The 17,838-nt window shown below is 40.6% G+C and overlaps 1 protein-coding gene across 1 annotated transcript in view; it reads left to right on the top strand.

The window, feature by feature from the left end:
• The first annotated feature begins 2,219 nt into the window (after positions 1-2,219).
• LOC120527193 (cell division cycle protein 20 homolog B-like) overlaps positions 2,220-17,838 on the top strand; it is a 95,508-nt gene continuing 79,889 nt past the window's right edge. Inside the window, exons 1-2 of the mRNA XM_039750349.1 lie at positions 2,220-2,292; positions 2,464-2,535. Of these exons, the coding sequence (XP_039606283.1) occupies positions 2,230-2,292; positions 2,464-2,535 (135 nt within the window). The 5' untranslated portion in view covers positions 2,220-2,229. The remainder of the gene's footprint in view (positions 2,293-2,463; positions 2,536-17,838) is intronic.

Raw genomic sequence — 17,838 nt, 5'->3', positions numbered from 1 at the left:
CAATAAATATACCACCATATTATTTGGTACACCTTATTTTTTTGACACCAAGGGGTGGTGGTGTCTGCTTCTACGAATTGAATTGAGTTTTTTCGTTTTTGCTCAGCATCTGCTACTTTCCCGTTGAAAACACCTGGCACACCACCGATGGATGGGACTAGTAAGTGCGGAGCAGCATAGAACTGTGGAACATATGGTCGTGGCAGGTGGCGAAAATGCAGCGGCTCTAATTTCCATATCACCGACAACACGAGTCCGCGATGCACGCTAGAAGAACACCGGGAAAGGCCGCACGGATGAATTTCCTAATTGTGGCCGGTTCGTTTGTCGCTTTAACCCGTGTGAGGCATTATTACGCTGCATTGTGCTCCCCGAGCAGCACCGTTCTGGATAAGGAAGTCAAAAACGAAAAAATGAACGGGTGCATGTGCGAGCGAGTCGTGCTCCTCACACGTAAGACGTTAGTGTGTCGTCATCAATGCGTCCGATCAGCCAATCAATCTTTCAGTGTAGCTCCTTTATTAATGAAGTTGACAAAACTTTATGAAAAGCAACAACCGATCTGTATCTGATGAACTAAATAAGATATTAGATTACGTTTTAGTAAAAACGTTAACGATTTCTATATTCAGCAAAACAAAGTTAATTTTAATTTAGCATGGTCTCTATCTTGATCACCACCATTTCGAAAAAAGTAACCCTTATTTCATTATTTTAATTATAGTATCTCTGTTGATCTTACGGGTTTAGGTTCCAGTCAAGATACGGACTATATGTGGCGCATGCGCGTTTTCCCCGTGAGACGATATGGTTTTTTTCTGTTTCCTAAATATCTGGGCCCTTTGCTAGCTTTAAGTTACTCCAGAGTGGGCTTTGAACTGGATATACACAGACACACACAGTGAAGTCCCCTGGGGTTGTGGGTGCAAATTCTTGACACTGTGTTGGTCAGTCATCTTGGATAAAGGCGTCAGGCAAATAATAAATAATAACAATCTGTGATTGTATTCTGTTGTTTTCTGTGCATAAAATCAAAATGAAATATCGGGAAAAGATAACACCCATTGTCAAAATACCCAGTCGGGTGTTGATGACAGATTCTTAAAAATGTGATAGGGGAATCAGTTTGGGTTCCCAAAAGACCTATCCAAGTGAAGGTTCTGGCATGAACCCTTCTTTTTAAGATGTGTAACAGGCTTCATACAATAAATTACCACAAGATGGTAACACATTTTTGAAATGCCAATGGGTCACAGCACATACATGTACGCTGTAGTGCAGGGAGAAACGGTAATGATTAAATGCAATGAAAAGCTTGTTTTCGTGAGGAAGGGGCCCACGAGGACTGCTTCTGTATAGGGTCCAGAGTTCTGTGTTACATCCCTGACACATGGGCCATCATTTTAAAAGGTCTCTTGCTGCATAAAACAGCACAGACTAAATCCAGATTTTCTTAATCTGTTAGTATCCTGACAGGTAGCCTATCATTCATTAACATTTTCAGTTTAGGATGTTTTTCCAAACACATAGAACTAGCTTCATATGCCAACAATTCTTCCCAGAATGAAATGGTTCTTTGTCAAGTTATGGCTTTATGGAGAACCATACAACTCAGTAAAGAACCATAAAGTGCCAACAGATAATTATTATTTTTAAAAGTGTTATAGAGCAACCCAATCCTACCTAGCAGTATTTTTAACTACTGCGCCACCTTGACTTGCGCTAAACTAAAACCTGCAGTAAATGACAGGCTTGGCTTATAGTTTCTCCCCCGCTTCGTAAACCGCCACATCGATTTTGCTGATGACTTTCCCCCGCCAGTCTAATGTTGAATTTGGCGGGTCTTCATTCCCAGAGATTAAAACCCCAGCCGAGGTGTTGTGTGTGCATATGTCTCCAGAGAGACTGGGAGCTTCTCGCCTTAGGGGATCTTTGAGTCGCGGAGCTTAGGAGAGGGAATCCCTCACTCTGACGTAACATTTTGTTGACGGCTGCTCTAGCAAATCAAATCAAAGTGTGGGTGATTCCCGCTGCGCAGGCCGCCGGTGCCGTCTATTTAAAGGTAACTTAACAACCGCACAACAGAGCAGGAAGGGAAGTGAAAGATAACAGTAGGGTTCAAAAATCATAGAGTCATGGTGCTTAAACACGGAAAACAGTAGAGCGGAGCAGCCTTGACACATGTAAATATTCGGTTGTAGATAATACTGACAGGTAAATCTGTTAATAATGGAATGGAAACTGGAGCGGTATTCTCGTTACAGAATTAAATCTGAAGAAGCAATGCTGTGGGTAAGTCCTGTGTGAAAGTCGTGTTGCTAACATTTTTATTGAGCTTTTTAACTTAATCTGATGCGATACTGTGCGTAATCTCCGAATGCTGCTACATTAGTTAAGAGTTGAATATTTAATCACCGTGAAGGAGTTCCATTCTATAGGCGTTTGACAATACTTCTCTTCCAGGGAAATATTATGAAAATACTCTCAGACGATTTCATGCGGAACAGAAAACATCACCAACACAAGACAGGCAAGGTAAGAGCAGTCCGATGACTGGGGCTGGACTGACAGTTTGGTTTAATTGGTTTAATTAACGCGCTTTGCATGTTAATAAATCCTTTATTCCTGGAATTTATCACACGATTTGTAAGACTATTTAGCACTCTGTTCTGCAAGCACTCTAATAGTACCACTCTGGTATCTTTATTTTTAAGTGTCTATCTATCTATCTATCTATCTATCTATCTATCTATCTATCTATCTATCTATCTATCTATCTATCTAATAAATGGTGCATTTACTATCTATCTATCTATCTATCTATCTATCTATCACATAATGCCTTCCATATCTATCTATCTATCTATCTATCTATCTATCTATCTATCTATCTATCTATCTATCTATCTATCTATCTAGGAAGCAAACGTTTATTTCATGGAACAGTCCTTTTTATTTCTCCCTGCTTTATTTATCAATCCAAGGTTAATCAATATGTAAGTCCAAGCACTTCATTTTACAGAACATGTGCACACATTCTCCTCCAAACTGTTCTGTGGTAATCTCAGCTAAAATTATCCACTGACTTGTGTGCCGTTTAGAACCATTGACCATGACGTCATCCTTTCCTCAAAGGACACCGCATGATGTTAAGAGTATTTTAGAGCCCAGTAAGGATCCATCCATCCATCCATCAGTTTTCCTAGCCTTTATACCCAGAGCAGGGTGGTGGGGCAGCAGTCCTTGTGTGCAGGGCAGGAGCAACAAATGGACAGGGCACCAATCGATCCCAGGATGAACACACACACAACACACACACGCGCCAAATTAACATTTAAGCAATCCTGGAATTCACGCAACACACAGATACAATATTCACTCATTCTGCGGCCTTTGCAACTGTATTTTACACTGTTTGTGATGTATTTCGTTCAGCTAGATAAATAATTTATTAAATACAGAAGTTTATTTTATTTAACGGAAAACACAAATCATCTTATTATAGTTGTCAACTGAACCTCATGGAAACACCTTATGTTCTCAGTATATGACGATATATAAATAAGTATTTCTTCATATAGGTACTGTATATGCGTATGGATATGTATGTAGACATTCTTATACTGTAATAATAATTCTTTGCATAGCACTTTTCTTACTACTCAAAGCGCTCAGCAATTGCAGGTTAAGGGTCTTGCTCAAGGGCCCAACAGAGCAGAGGCTCTTTTGGCATTTATGAGAGATGACCTTCCGATTGCCAGTGCAGACCCGTAGCCTCAGAGCCACCAATCCGCCTACATATACTGTACAGTAAAAGTGCATATGCACTAAAATTTGATATATATTCACGTACAATTAATTAACGTATAATATTTTAATGGGTTTTGAGCACGAAGAAATGTTTGAATGAAAAGCGTGCATTAAAAGACTCCGAAAACTCAAGCATGCGCAGCTCTATTAACCATACGCTTGATTCTGCACAGCGCTTTCTACAGAAGTCCAAATGCTCATTAAATGTTCAAAACCAAGTGCCTGTTGTTTTACTGTCCTGTACACCGACCGCTAACTGGTGAGTTGCACGGCATCCTACGCCATGGCTCCTCATCCTAACGATTGGCAGTGCAATCCGATAAGCCAAAGTCAAAGGTGACACATTAGTGTAAAAAAAAAGATCACCAGATATACGTCATTTTTGTCATAATGTCTAGTGGCATCATTCATGACATTTTATCGAGCCAAACACCGACCATTATAACGAAAGGAGTGTTGTTTAAAGAAACGACGTGCTTTTTACACCAGTTGGCATCCTTTAATAAATAAATAACAAAAAAAAAAAGACATTCTCGAATTTGCGAGCGTTTTATGTGCTTTGTCTTCGATAAGATGTCACAATGTAGTTTATGAGCAGCTTTACAAACAGAATCAGAATTAACTTTATTGGTCAGGACACTAATGTGTATACTATAGTTATTTGTCTTGGTAGAATTGATTGTGATCCAAGGACAACAAAAAATAAATAAATAAATAAATAAATAAATAAATATATATATATATATATATATATATATATATATACTCATTTAAGGGAAACAAAAATATAAAGAGATAGAAAAAAAACGATAAAACATGAAAAAAGAGCTGGTTGGAAAATCGTGTCTGCTTGTGTCGGGCTGGCAGTGTACCGTTAGCTGGCTGCTTAACGTCCAGAGCAGCCGCTACTACTTTGCCACCTGCTGCAAGACAAGTACCTGAATCATCCTAAATGAGACTTGCAGAGAAGAAAGGAGAGGAGCCGCCGCCGATTCCAGGTCGGATTACGCTGAATCGCATGTGCTGTGTGGCGAGATGGCAGTGTGACGTTAGCTGGTGTCACTGCATCACAGCAGCTGACGTTTCTGTTGCTCTTTTGCTGCCCAGATCATACCAACCTGGAAATTGTGAGTCAAGATCATCAGCAAGAAAAAAAAAAGTGGGATTGTTTCGGGATGACTGGGAGGCAGTGTAAAGTTAGCTGGTTTATGCACAGCCGCCAGCTTACTTTTCTACTGCCCTCCGGTTGTTCTCGTACAGAACATCGAGTGCAGGGAAATGCCACTTCGGCAAATGTTCAGGGGGTACTTGGATCACTAAGAGCTCTTTTATTGGAATTTATTTGCACTGCCGCTCTGCGTGTCAGCTACAACACTGCTGTTTAGTTTGTTAAGATCAAACTCCGCAGACACGTGCACTAAATTCCTAATAAATGTAGCTTAACACGTGTGGGCTGATAAGGCAGTGCACTGTTAGCTGGCTGTCTGCTTACACCAGCAGCTACTTGCACTTCCACATCAGTACACGCCCTGCGGCAGGGACATGTGGCCACTCAGTCATTTTGCTTTTGTACTGTAGTTCCAGATGTATGGTAAAGGGCTCTTTGATTGAGGAATCTGAAGATGGGGCAGGCATAGGGGGGTTAGGGGACCCTGGGCTTGAACCCTCACAGCAGTTCCGAGGAATCCATGGAAAATCCAGTATGTAATCCCAAAGTTTACAAGTCACACTACACAAGAAGAGGAATAAGTAAATGTAGGGCCATCACAGAACAGCATCTGAGATTGGCAGTGATATATAGAGACAGAGATATACAGAGTATAACAATGCCATAGCTTAGAATTATTGATAACCACCAGAGCACAGAATGGCATGTCAACAAACAGTGGATTCAGACAGTTTACAGATCCCTTCACCTTCTGCACAATTTATTGTGTTATAAATTTAATTTTAAATAGGTAAATTAGACATTTTGCACATCACCACAGGTGTCAAACTCCAGGCCTGGAGGGCCGCAGTGGGTGCAGGTTTTCTTTCTAACCCTTTTCCTAATCAGTGTCCAGTTTTCACTGCAAATTAAATTCTTTTCCCTCTATTTTAATAGCCCTGTTTTTAAGGATTAAGTCTTAAGTATTAAATGACAGCCAAACAGAAATGAGACATGAAAAGAGCCAACAGATGACCAGCTAAATTGAGGCTTCAAACTCCAAACTGGTTCCTTAATGAGAAGCTGATTCTTGCTGTTAATTAAACCCATTATTCAATTCTATGGCTTGTTGCTGCTCTCTTTTTGCCACAGCAGACATTTCCAAAACTGTTGCTGTTCTGTTTTTTTCTAAGAACTCCTAAAATGTTTTGGTAACCTGAGGGATCAACCTTACTGAGACCTTCATCTTTATTTTCAGATTTTGTTTGATGGGTACAGGTGAGCTGGTCATGTCCTGCTTGTTTTATGTCTCATTACTGTCCGGCTACTATTTTAGGAAAAAACAACTAAGGGGCCTGAGTCAAGCTAATTAAAGCTAAGGCTAAAGAAGTTAATTAACATCAAAAATGGGTCACTAATTAAGAAGATGGTTGGAATGAAAAGCTGCAGCCACTGCGGCCCTCCAGGACTGGAGTTCGACACCCTTATCTACACCTAATAACCCCTTAATGTCAAAATGAAAATGTGTTTTCAGTAAGGTTTGCAAATGTATTAAAAATCAAAAACTGAAATCTCTCATTCAAGTAAGCATTCAGACCCTTAATTCACTACTTTGCAGTACTTTGGTAGCAATTACTGCTTCGGCTCTTCTTGAGTTAAGTTTCTACTAGCTTTGTACTCCTGGATGTGGACAGTTTCCCTGATTCTTCCTAGAAGATCCTCTCAAGCTTCAGTAGTCTGGAAGGGAGAAATGTGTACACTGGCATCTTCAGGTCTCTCCACAGATGTTTTTTTTGAGTTTTAAGTCTGGGCTTTGACTGAGCCACTTAACAAAAAAAAATAAAAAGGCATTTATTTATGTTGCACACAAAGGATGTAGCTCAAAGTGCTTTATAAGATGTCAAATAAACAGTTACAAGGAAAGAAAAGGAAAATTAAAATTAGATAAGAATAGTAATGAATAAGTAGTACGCAAAAATAAATAATGCACAATTACATAACATAGATATTGTGACAACTAGGGGGTGCCACTGAGCCCCAAACCACAGATACAGAAATATCCAATACAACTCCAGGTTCAAATAAAGAATTTGAATTTGCTGAAGTGCCTTCCACATACAATTAACAGCAAAGTAAACCATTCACAATGCCTCCTTCCTCTTCTAAAAAAAAACGTTGCCTACTTCCTCCTGAGTCTGACTCAATTAAAGTGAAGCACTGGGCTTTCTTTAAAACCAGACCTGGGAACTGCTTCCAGTCTCCTGCTCAGGTTGTCCGGAGCATTTCTGGTTGTGCAGAACCCTCTGGTGGTCCTCAAAAACCCTGACAGGGCTACGTTTCCAGACTCCAACTCCCATGCCAACCTGTGTGTGCCATAAACTGGCCCAATCTTGAGGAACACTGCTACCTGTCATGTGGAGGAATGAAGTGTTTTCGGTGAGCCCATTCACCTGCGCCTTCCACTATGGGCTCTTCGCCAGGCACGAATCCTTCCTTTATCCCAGCCAGAATGCCAGTCCTTCCTCTCTGGCACCTACAATATATCTCTGTGTTATATTAAAAAAATCTTGGGATGAGACAAGACTTTTTCAGAGAGGTAATGATAGGGAGGCACGGTGGCGCAGTTTTAACGCTGCTGCCTCACAGTAAGAAGGCCCAGGTTCACTTCCCGGGTCCTCCTTGCGTGGGTTTCCTCCCACAGTCCAAAGACATGCAGGTTAGGTGCACTGGCGATCCTAAATTGTCCCTAGTGTGTGCTTGGTTTGTAGGTGTGTGTGTGTTGTTTCCTGCCTTTCACCCTGTGTTGGCTGGGATTGGCTCCAGCAGACCCCCATGACACTGTGTTAGGATATAGCAGGCTGGAGAATGACTGACTGACTAATTTCATGACCCACGAGACGAGACTTTGTGCCAAGAGATGAACTGAAAACCTAGCAGGTCAAATCAGGGGCGGAAATAAAAGACAAACAGTAGAAGAAGGAAAGACAAAGAGTAGAAGACAGAGAAAGAGGTTCAAAAACGTTTGCGAGATACACATGCAGAGCAGGTTAGCGATTATGAAAGTACTAAAATTCGAAAGTCTCAAAAAACTGATAGTAAAGATCACATTAGCGCTAACAAAGGGAAATTATTACTTGGTGAAATAATGGAGCAGTGAAAAGAGATTGAATATATGGACTTGGGTGATATAACAGAGCTACTACAAGTTTAATTTCAAAGAAACCAGAATTCAGTGAGGTTTATATTTATGATCATGGAGAAGCGATGCAACATAGAATCGAAAGAGTTAAACGATCAGACGTATTAGAAATTCTACAGCCAATAATGGATACAAATCCATATGTCCAAAAGTATCGCACTTTACACAAAATTTATCTGATAAACACGGACAAAGAAGTGTTCTTGGATTTATATATGAATCCGAAAGATCATGCTCGCACATATAATAAACCAACATATGGCAAATTGTCAGCGATAATAGTTTCGAAAGACGGAGATATCAAAGACAGAGTTGATATTTCGTGTTTATCCAAAAGCACAGCACGATTCGTTGCAAGTGGGAGATCTGGGAAATGACTAGTGAGTGGTGCCCGCACCGGGGTTGGCGAGCGAAGCAAGCAGGGGGCAGAACCCCCTAGTAATGAAGATAAGTACAGGCCTTAAATATAGAATTGGTCCTTTAAGTCTGTAAATGTGAGTCTGATGATAAGGTCAGGTGGCCAGGGTGAGCAGAGAAAATAAAATAAACTCCATTTAAGCTGAATAAAAAAAACAAGCCAAACAAGCATGCAACCTCTATTGGGCATTTATCCTACCATAAATGTTCTGAAGTCATTCTTTATTGTCTTTTTTTAAGGCTTCATCTTAGAGGATTTAGCAGAGTGGGTCTCATGGAAGGTGGGCGTATCTGCTTTCATTCAGCCATTCAAACATCACAGGCAGCTGCACAGGACTTTGATCAGGTGGTGGTGGCGCGTAACACCACCACCACCACCGAAAAACCAGAAAAGAAATCAGCGAAAAGTAAAGATTAATAAATACTGCAGATTCCTTGAACTTTATAAGTATATGCATATCTAGTTTATTAGGAGTAGAACTAACATGCATCTACAAAAAAAAAGTTTCTTTTAACATGATCCATTTAAGGACACATCCCAAATGTACTTAAGTGTTGTCTTGACTGCATCCTTTGAGTCTTTATCATGCTAAAAGGTGAACTGTCATCCCAGACTCAGGTCATATACACTCTAGAGCAGGTTTTCTTCAAGGATTGCTCTGGTCATCCTTTTTTCAGTTCTAACCAGCCTCCTTGTTCTCCATAGCAGGGTGTTGCCACCACCATGTTTTGGAGTTCAGCACAAAGAGTTTGATTTTTGCCTCATCACACCAGAAAATCTTTCAGAGTACTTAAAAAGCAATCTGTTAAACTAAACCACTGGACCATAAACACCTGATTGATGTAGTGTTGCTGATATTGTTGTCATTATGACAGGTTCTCCCATCTCAGCTGATGACACCTGAAGCTCTGTGCTTCTGGGAACACTCAAATCTTTAGAAATGGGTTTATCCCTTGTCCTCCATTTCTCTCTCACCATAGTTTTATCACTGAGGTCTACATTTGTGGCTAAATGTAGAGAATGACACAAGTATTGGTTTTCACAAAGTTTGCTGCTTCTGTGTTTTTAGATCTTTTTATGAAATGCTTGTCATTATACTTCAGTATATCATAGAAACATCTGACAAAAAGATCTAAAAACACAGAAGCAGCAAACTTTGTGAAAACCAATACTTGTGTCATTCTCAAAACCTTTGGCCACGATGGTACAGGGAGTTCTTTGGACTTCATGATTTGGTTTTTGTGCTGTATGCAGTGTGAATTGTGGGATCTCATATCCACAGCTGTGTGCCTTTCAAAGTGATGTCCAACTCGGTTTGCCACAGATGGACTCCAATCAAGTTTTTGGCACAAGTCAAGGAGAATTAAAGCACACAGGATGCACCCGACCACAATTTGGAGTGCCATAGTAAAGGGTCAGAAGACTTATAGAAATGAGAGATTTCAGCTTTTGATTTATAAAAATAAATTTGCCTACTTTTCTGAAAACATATTTTCAGTTTGTCATTTTTAGGAATTGAATGCAGACTGATGGGCAGAAATGACAAATGTGTCCATTTAAAATTAAATCTCAGCACAACAAAGGGGTCTTCTTCTTCTTGTACTCTCAAATTGTCACATGAGGCATCCAAATGAAAAATGCTGTACATTGTGGGTCCTCCAAGCTGCCATGGAGCCTCTGGTGTCTCCAGATCTGGAGTCTCATGGCCTCGCTGAATACACCTTATGGACAACTCAGTTACTGTACAATGACTGCATTTCTTCATGCCAGATGACTTTTCTAGATCAGAACTGACTTGTCCATAACAACATTTTGTTCAGGTATGTAAAGAAGTAGAGAACCTATCCATCTGTGCCTCAAGAAACAATTTTATTTGCTGAAAGGACCTACTATGGGCTGAATTGTTTTTCAGTTGTAACCTACTGTCCATACGCTCATATCAAATAAAGGTTTTATTGGCCAGTACATTTCAACTTCAGGATTTTGAATTATTATATATGATAAGTGCAAAATAGTCAATAGCTTGTTTTACCTTACATTAGATTCCATGTGTGTCCTGTAATTTGGTTTCAGTGAGTGATGTTAGATAAGTTGCTGTACACGTCTGTTGGGCTCAGTCACAATTACATCTAGCGTACTATCACTTATGCACAGATTAAAATTCTGTAGAAGATCATGTTTCTCATACATCTGTCTTGTGTTCAGGAAATCAGTGAACGACATCTTTCACAATCCCAAGCATTCTTGTCACACCAGACACATTGAAACATGGCATCGCAGTTTACCGTTTATGCAAAATCATTACCGTCATATGCTTTGCTGTCAGTAGAACTAAACCCTGTAATGCTGTCATTGGCCATTTCTGAGGAACTGTCACTATTATAAAATGAAAAATCTCTTTCTACTTTACACACTTTACACTCTGACAGCACGTGTACCACTGTAGCAGCAGCAGCCACCTTGCATCACTAGCTGGAGTTCACAGGAGATGCATGAGCTCAGGGATGACAGTGTGTGTGTGTGACAAGCAGTTCAACTCAATTGAATTTATTTTTGTAGAGCGCTTTATAATGAGTGCAGGTGCAGAGGATAGTGAAAAACTTCTCAGGTTAAACTAATTACATAATGAGTACATCCAGCAGCCATACCACATGCACTTCAGAGCAGGTCATCCACCTGAAGCTAAGCATATTCAGGCCCAGCCAGTACCGTATTTTGCGCACTATAAGGCGCACTTAAAAGCCTTTAATTTTCTCAAAAATCCACGGTGCGCCTTATGTGTGCACTGAGTTCCAAAATCTGTAAAAATGTTGTTGTGCATTTTAGTAAGCGCTCCGCTTGATTGACTGTCGGACCATTTCCTGCCAACATAGGGACGTAGTAATATGTACACTACGTATGCTGGCAGCGATAAACCAATTGCAGAACATTACATAAAGCCACGTACAGACGTACGCTTACCTCCGCCACGCCTACGGCAGGTAGGTATATTGTACTACTGGTGTGCTGCGGGCTAAGGACCCTGAAAATGGCATCAGAGAAGAGACATGCTTACGATGCACAATTCAAACTACAGGCTATCAGTTACGCGGTTGTAAATGGGAATAGAGCAGCAGCGAGAGAATTCAAAATCAGTGAATCTATGGTTTGGAAGTGGAGGAAGCAGGAGAATGAATTGCGCCAAGTTAAAAAGACAAAACAGAGTTTCCGCTGGAACAAGGCGAGGTGGCCAGAGTTGGAAGAACAACTTGAACAATGGATTCTTGAACAAAGAGCAGCCAGGAGAAGCGTCTCTACAGTCACCATTCGACTGAAGGCAATAACGATAGCACAAGACATGAAGCTCGAACACTTTCAAGGAGGTCCATCTTGGTGCTTTCGTTTTATGAAAAGGCGCCATCTCGCCATCTGCGCACGAACTACCGTGGCGCAGCAACTGCCAGCGGATTACAAAGAAAAGGTGACCATCTTCCGCACCTACTGCAGCAACAAGATTACCGACAAAAAAATCCAACCCAACCACACCACCAACATGGACGAGGTCCCTCTCACTTTTGACATCCCCGTGAACCATACTGTGGAGAAAAAGGGGACCAGCATGATTTCCATACGCACCACGGGGCATGAGAAGTCGGCTTTCACTGTTGTTCTTGGTTGCCACGGTAATGGACAGAAACTACCACCTATGGTCATTTTTAAGAGGAAGACGCTGCCAAAAGAAACATTTCCAGCCGGAGTCATCATTAAGGCCAATCCAAAGGGCTGGATGGACGAGGAGAAAATGAGAGAGTGGCTGAGAGAGGTGTATGTGAAGAGACCGGGCGGGTTTTTCCATGCATCACCATCTTTGTTGATCTGCAACTCCATGCGTGCCCATATCACCGCTACTGTGAAAAAACAAGTGAAGCAAATGAATACGGAGCTTGCCATCATTCCGGGAGGATTAACAAAAGAACTCCATCTGCTGGACATCAGTGTAAACAGGGCATTCAAAGTGAAGTTGCGACCGTCATGGGAGTGATGGATGAGAGACGGCGAACACACCTTTACTAAGACTGGGAGGCAGCGACGGGTGAGTTACGCCACCATATGTGAATGGATTGTGGATGCCTGGGCTATGGTGTCTGCTTCGACTGTTGTCCGAGCTTACGTGAAAGCTGGAATCATTGCTGAACAGCCACCTGGCAACGAGACTGACTGCAACAATGACGAGAGGGAACCCGGCATGTTTGATGGCGAACTTGCCCATCTGTTAAATACAGATACAGAAGGTGAGGACTTCGATGGATTTGTGACAACAGACTGATCAAAAAACAATGTGAGTGTATTTTTAAATACGTAGTAGAATAAGGGTTAACTAAACTTATTGTTTTGCTTCTGTTACCTTGTTTTTGCATGCGCCGAATAATACGATGCGCCTTATGTAAGGCTTAAGTACAGAAATAAGCCCCGCAATTGAGAGTGCGCCTTTCAATCCAGTGCGCCTTATGGTGTGCAAAATATGGTACATGGATGGGAGACCAACCAGGAAAAAGCTTGGGATGCTGCTGGAAGATATATTGGTGAAGCTAGCAAGGGGGGCTTACCCTGTGGTCTGAATGTGCGTCTCAATGCCCCAGTGCAGTGACGGGGACAATGTGCTGTAAAAATGGTGCTGTCTTTTGGATGAGACATAAAATCAAGGTCCTGACTCTCTGTGGTCATAAAAGATCCCTGGGCATCCTTCATAAAGCATAGGGTGTATCCTGATGTCCATGCTAAATTTCCCACATCAGCCTAGTCATTCTGGTCCACTAATAATCTCCTGTCTCTAATTGGCTATCTCTCTCACCCTCTCATTATTTAATAGCTCATGTGTGGTGGATGTACTGGCATAAAAATGGCTTCCGTCACATTATCCAGGTGGGTACTACACATTAGTGGTGGTTAAAGTGGCTCCCCACACACTATGGAAAGTGTTTTGAGTAGTCAGAAAAGTGCTATATAAATGTAAAGAATTATTATAATTATTATTATTAAGACACCAAGTAGTTTGAAAGTTATTAACATAGATGGAATCAGCAAATTTACCCATTAATGACATTGTTGAACTGACATTGGAGGAGAGGAAAACTGAAACTCCCTGGAGAAAATAAACTTCTGGAGGGTCCACCATCAGATAATAACAGAGAAAGTGAAAAGAGAAAGTCACACACAGTTAAGAGTCCTGAAGTCCACATCCAACTAGCCATCCACCTCTTGGACATTCTACTGTAGAGTCAACGATCTAGCGACAGAATTTTTCCATCCATTGATATTTAGGCTCCCAGTATCCTGGGTGTCTTTCCAGGGCAGGACCACGGCTTGTAATTAATTTAACCTGAGAAGTTTTTCACTATCCTCTGCGCCTGCACTCATTATAAAGCGCTATACTAAAATAATTTCCCCTTGGGATTAATAAAGTATCTATCTATCTATCTATCTATCTATCTATCTATCTATCTATCTATCTATCTATCTATCTGTCTGTCTGTCTGTCTGTCTGTCTGTCTGTCTGTCTATCAGCTTGGAAGTAAAGCAATGACACCAAATGTAACAGCAGAATAAGGAGAAGAGAAACTGGATAGGGGAGCATGGGCAGAATTTGACATGTAGGTTTGGTTGGCAGAAGAACCAACAGAATGAAAAAAAAAATAATTGGACTTTTTCCAAGTCTCAACAGTACTGCTGTTTACATGACAATCCATGTCAAATATGGGAAATTGGTTGTAATATAAATTTACAATAAGAAGTAAGGCTCACTTACATTAACACATAAAAAAGTCTGACATAATGAAAAGTACTCAAATAGATTAATAAAGTATACCAAAAAGTTTAAACAAAATACCATTAGTGACATTTAAATGACAGAAAATGTTGCTTTTTACGTTTGCATATTTTAATTGTCACAAAATAAGCACATCTGTCTGCCCAGTGCCATTTACCTTTTCACGGTGCTCATCACAGTAAATCCCATTCATTAGATATGACAGTATGCCAACTTTGTCTGTTTTGTTGACCAGGATACCTGCTTTGGGTCCGGCATAACTCAAATGAAATCTGCCTGTCGTTAAAACTGTGAAAATTTGGGTGACCCAATGGAATTTAACCCTGTATAGTGACACTTAAAACATCATAGTGCCATTCATTAGATATGGAAGTGAGACAAATCTCTCTGACTATATGACCCATGTAACAGCATTGGATGGAACAAAACACGACTATTATTTATTAAAGCCATGCTGAATAAGTTAACTGGTGTGCATAGGCTATGTGAATATGTATCAGGCTGGAAACGAATAAGAAGCAGCAAATGAATAACTAACTTCAGCCTTTGTGCATCTCCCTTATGCATATTCATTGAATATAAATATTTTTACATTAACTGTAAACTTTAAAAAAGTAAAAAAAAAACTTTATTTCAGACTTACTTTAGTAACATACTGTAGTTCTTTCATTTATGGGGCAGGCCTCCCGGCCAACCTTTAAACTCCACCCATGCAGAGGGGGTTTAGTAACAGCTAATAAATATTGTAATGCTTATATTTTTATGCAAAAGACTAATAAACAGAGATGCAACATGCACAGAAGATCAGCAGCTCTAATCATGGTGTGCTAGAGTAAAGTTGGGAGTCTTCAGCCAGGATTTAAAATTCTGAGACTGAAGGGGCACCTCTTATAGCAGCAGGCAGGTCATTCCACAAGTTCGGGGCCCTAAAAGTTTGATGCCTGACTGTTATTTTATTAATTCTTGGAATCTTAAGAAGGATGGCATCTTGAGATCTTAGTGTGTGCTCAGGTTTGTAAGTACTGATATGTTCAAACAATTAAGCAAGTTCAGGGCTCTTTAAGGCTTTATATGTTAGATGGAGGATTTTCAGCATAATTACAATCCAGACTTCAGAAAAGAAGTTATGTGGTTATATTTTGTAGTTCTTGTAATGATTCTTGCAGTAATATTTTGATTTAACTGAAACACCTGTGAAAAACACCTTACAGTAGTCCGTTGTGCTGGAAAAAAGTCTGAATTAGCATAAGCTATCATAATTCGGGGTGTTCATAAGAAATGCAATGATTTACTTCATGAGGTAGAAGTACATAATAAACAAGAATAGTAGCATCATATATTTGAAATATTAAAATGTGTGCTTCAGTTCAAATGTCAGTCAGTCAGTCATTTTTCAACCCGCTATATCCTAACACAGGATCACGGGAGTCTGCTGGAGCCAATCCCAGCCAGCACAGGGCGCAAGGGAGGAACAAATCCCAGGCAGGGTGCCAACCCACCACAGGGCACACACACACATACCAAGCACACACTAGGGACAATTTAGGATCGCCAATGCACCTAATCAGCATGTATTTGGACTGTGGGAGGAAACCGGAGCACCCGGAGGAAACCCACACAGACATGGGGAGAACATGCAAGCTTCATGTGAACCTAGGTCTCCTAACTGCGAGGCAGCAGCGATACCACTGTGCCGCCATGCCGCCCAATTCAAATGTTTAAAGTCTAAATGTTCTCCTATTTTAATGGGTTTTTTTTACATTTTTTTATAGAGGGCTAGATCTTTAATAAAGAATCAAAGATGACATCATATTTGTAATCATCCATCCATCCATTATCCAACCCACTATATCCTAACTACAGGGTCACGGGGGTCTGCTGGAGCCAATCCCAGCCAACACAGGGTGCAAGGCAGGAAACAAACCTGGGGCAGGGTGCCAGCCCACCGCAAGGCATGCACACACACACACACTAGGGACAATTTAGAATCGCCAATGCACCTAACCTGCATATATTTGGACTGTTGGAGGAAATCCACACCAACACGGAGAGAACATGCAAACTACACACAGAGAGGACCTAGGAAGTGAACCTGGGTCTCCTAACTGCGAGGCAGCAGCGCTACCCACTGCGCCACCGTGCCACCCCATGATTGACATTTCCCATTTTTAATCTTCTGGAAAGGACTCTTAGAGGACTATGACTACTGGTAAACAGTCATTTTTTAAAAATAGTATCATATTTGTGATTATCAACCTCAAAATAGTATAAAATGACACGCCACACACCTATATTACCAATCCACATTTTTTCATAGTTTTGTGACAAGGAATAACTTTGACCCATTGTATTCTTTTATAGGGTGAAACACTGTATTAGGCTGATGTGGCATGCACAACTTCAAGTCCTTATGATCATTTTTGTTGAAAACACCTATTGATTTACACTTTATCATAAGGTTGTTATTTCCTGAATATAACCTGGCCTGAAAATTGCCCAAAATTTGAGTTTTTTGGGTCTAGAGGATACCTCAAAAAGCTTGATGTCTTGCATAACTAGTCACCAAGACCACATTGTATGTGGGGGTTTCCTTGTACTGGTAAATCGAGGCAGAATAAAAACAAATGATTAAAAAAAGGCATTTCAAAAAGTGTTCATAAGTAATTCTAATGAAAAGAAAAAAATGAATTGCCGTGATACTGAAGTCCCAAAAGCACAGGCACCAAAAACAATTCCAAGGTTCCTCAATAGACGGGGAAAATACCCCGACTTGAAACAAAAAGGGCTGAGACAAATCTTGATAAAAAATAAAAGGTTTATTGTGTAAGCCCCAAAGCTCTGAAGAGCACAAGGAGCTGCCTAAAGAGGCAAGGCAGGCACAACAAACAAAGTCCCAAAACAGAATCTAAAAATTGTGGTCAAAAAAAAAAAACAGAGCAGAGGTTGAAAATAACAATACTGTAAATACAGCCCTAATACGAAAACCAAAGACGTGGTCAAAAATCAGAGGACAGGGTTGAAAAGCCAATAAATCAAAAGGTATAGTAACAAAAGAAATACTCAACTTCAATGAACCACAAGGAATCATGGGGAGGTGCTCCCTCAAATAGGATGGAGGGCCGTTCCTAGTGGTGATGGGCAGGTGGCCCGTCCCTTGTCGGATCACCCACAAAGCACAAGGGACAAGGACAAATGAACACAAAGAAAAACATCCATAATAAACAAAATAACCTTAATACAGATAAATTGCATAAAATCACACAGAACAAACAGGAAACACAACTTTGAACACCAACCAAGGGGAATATGCTGGCTGAACGGTGACATGCATGAATTCATTTTTCAGTGTCCTTCATGTTTACCAGTGAACACGTTATCTCAGGAATAATGGAAAGGGGGATAAAAAGGTCTTGAACGGCTGGTTTGCAAGCAGTAATATTTCTTTAACAAAGAAGAAA

The sequence above is a fragment of the Polypterus senegalus genome, chromosome 4, assembly GCF_016835505.1.
Source record: "Polypterus senegalus isolate Bchr_013 chromosome 4, ASM1683550v1, whole genome shotgun sequence".
NCBI lineage: Eukaryota > Metazoa > Chordata > Cladistia > Polypteriformes > Polypteridae > Polypterus > Polypterus senegalus.
Note: the sequence above shows the minus strand (reverse complement) of the source record. Positions and strands in the feature narration are given on the sequence as shown.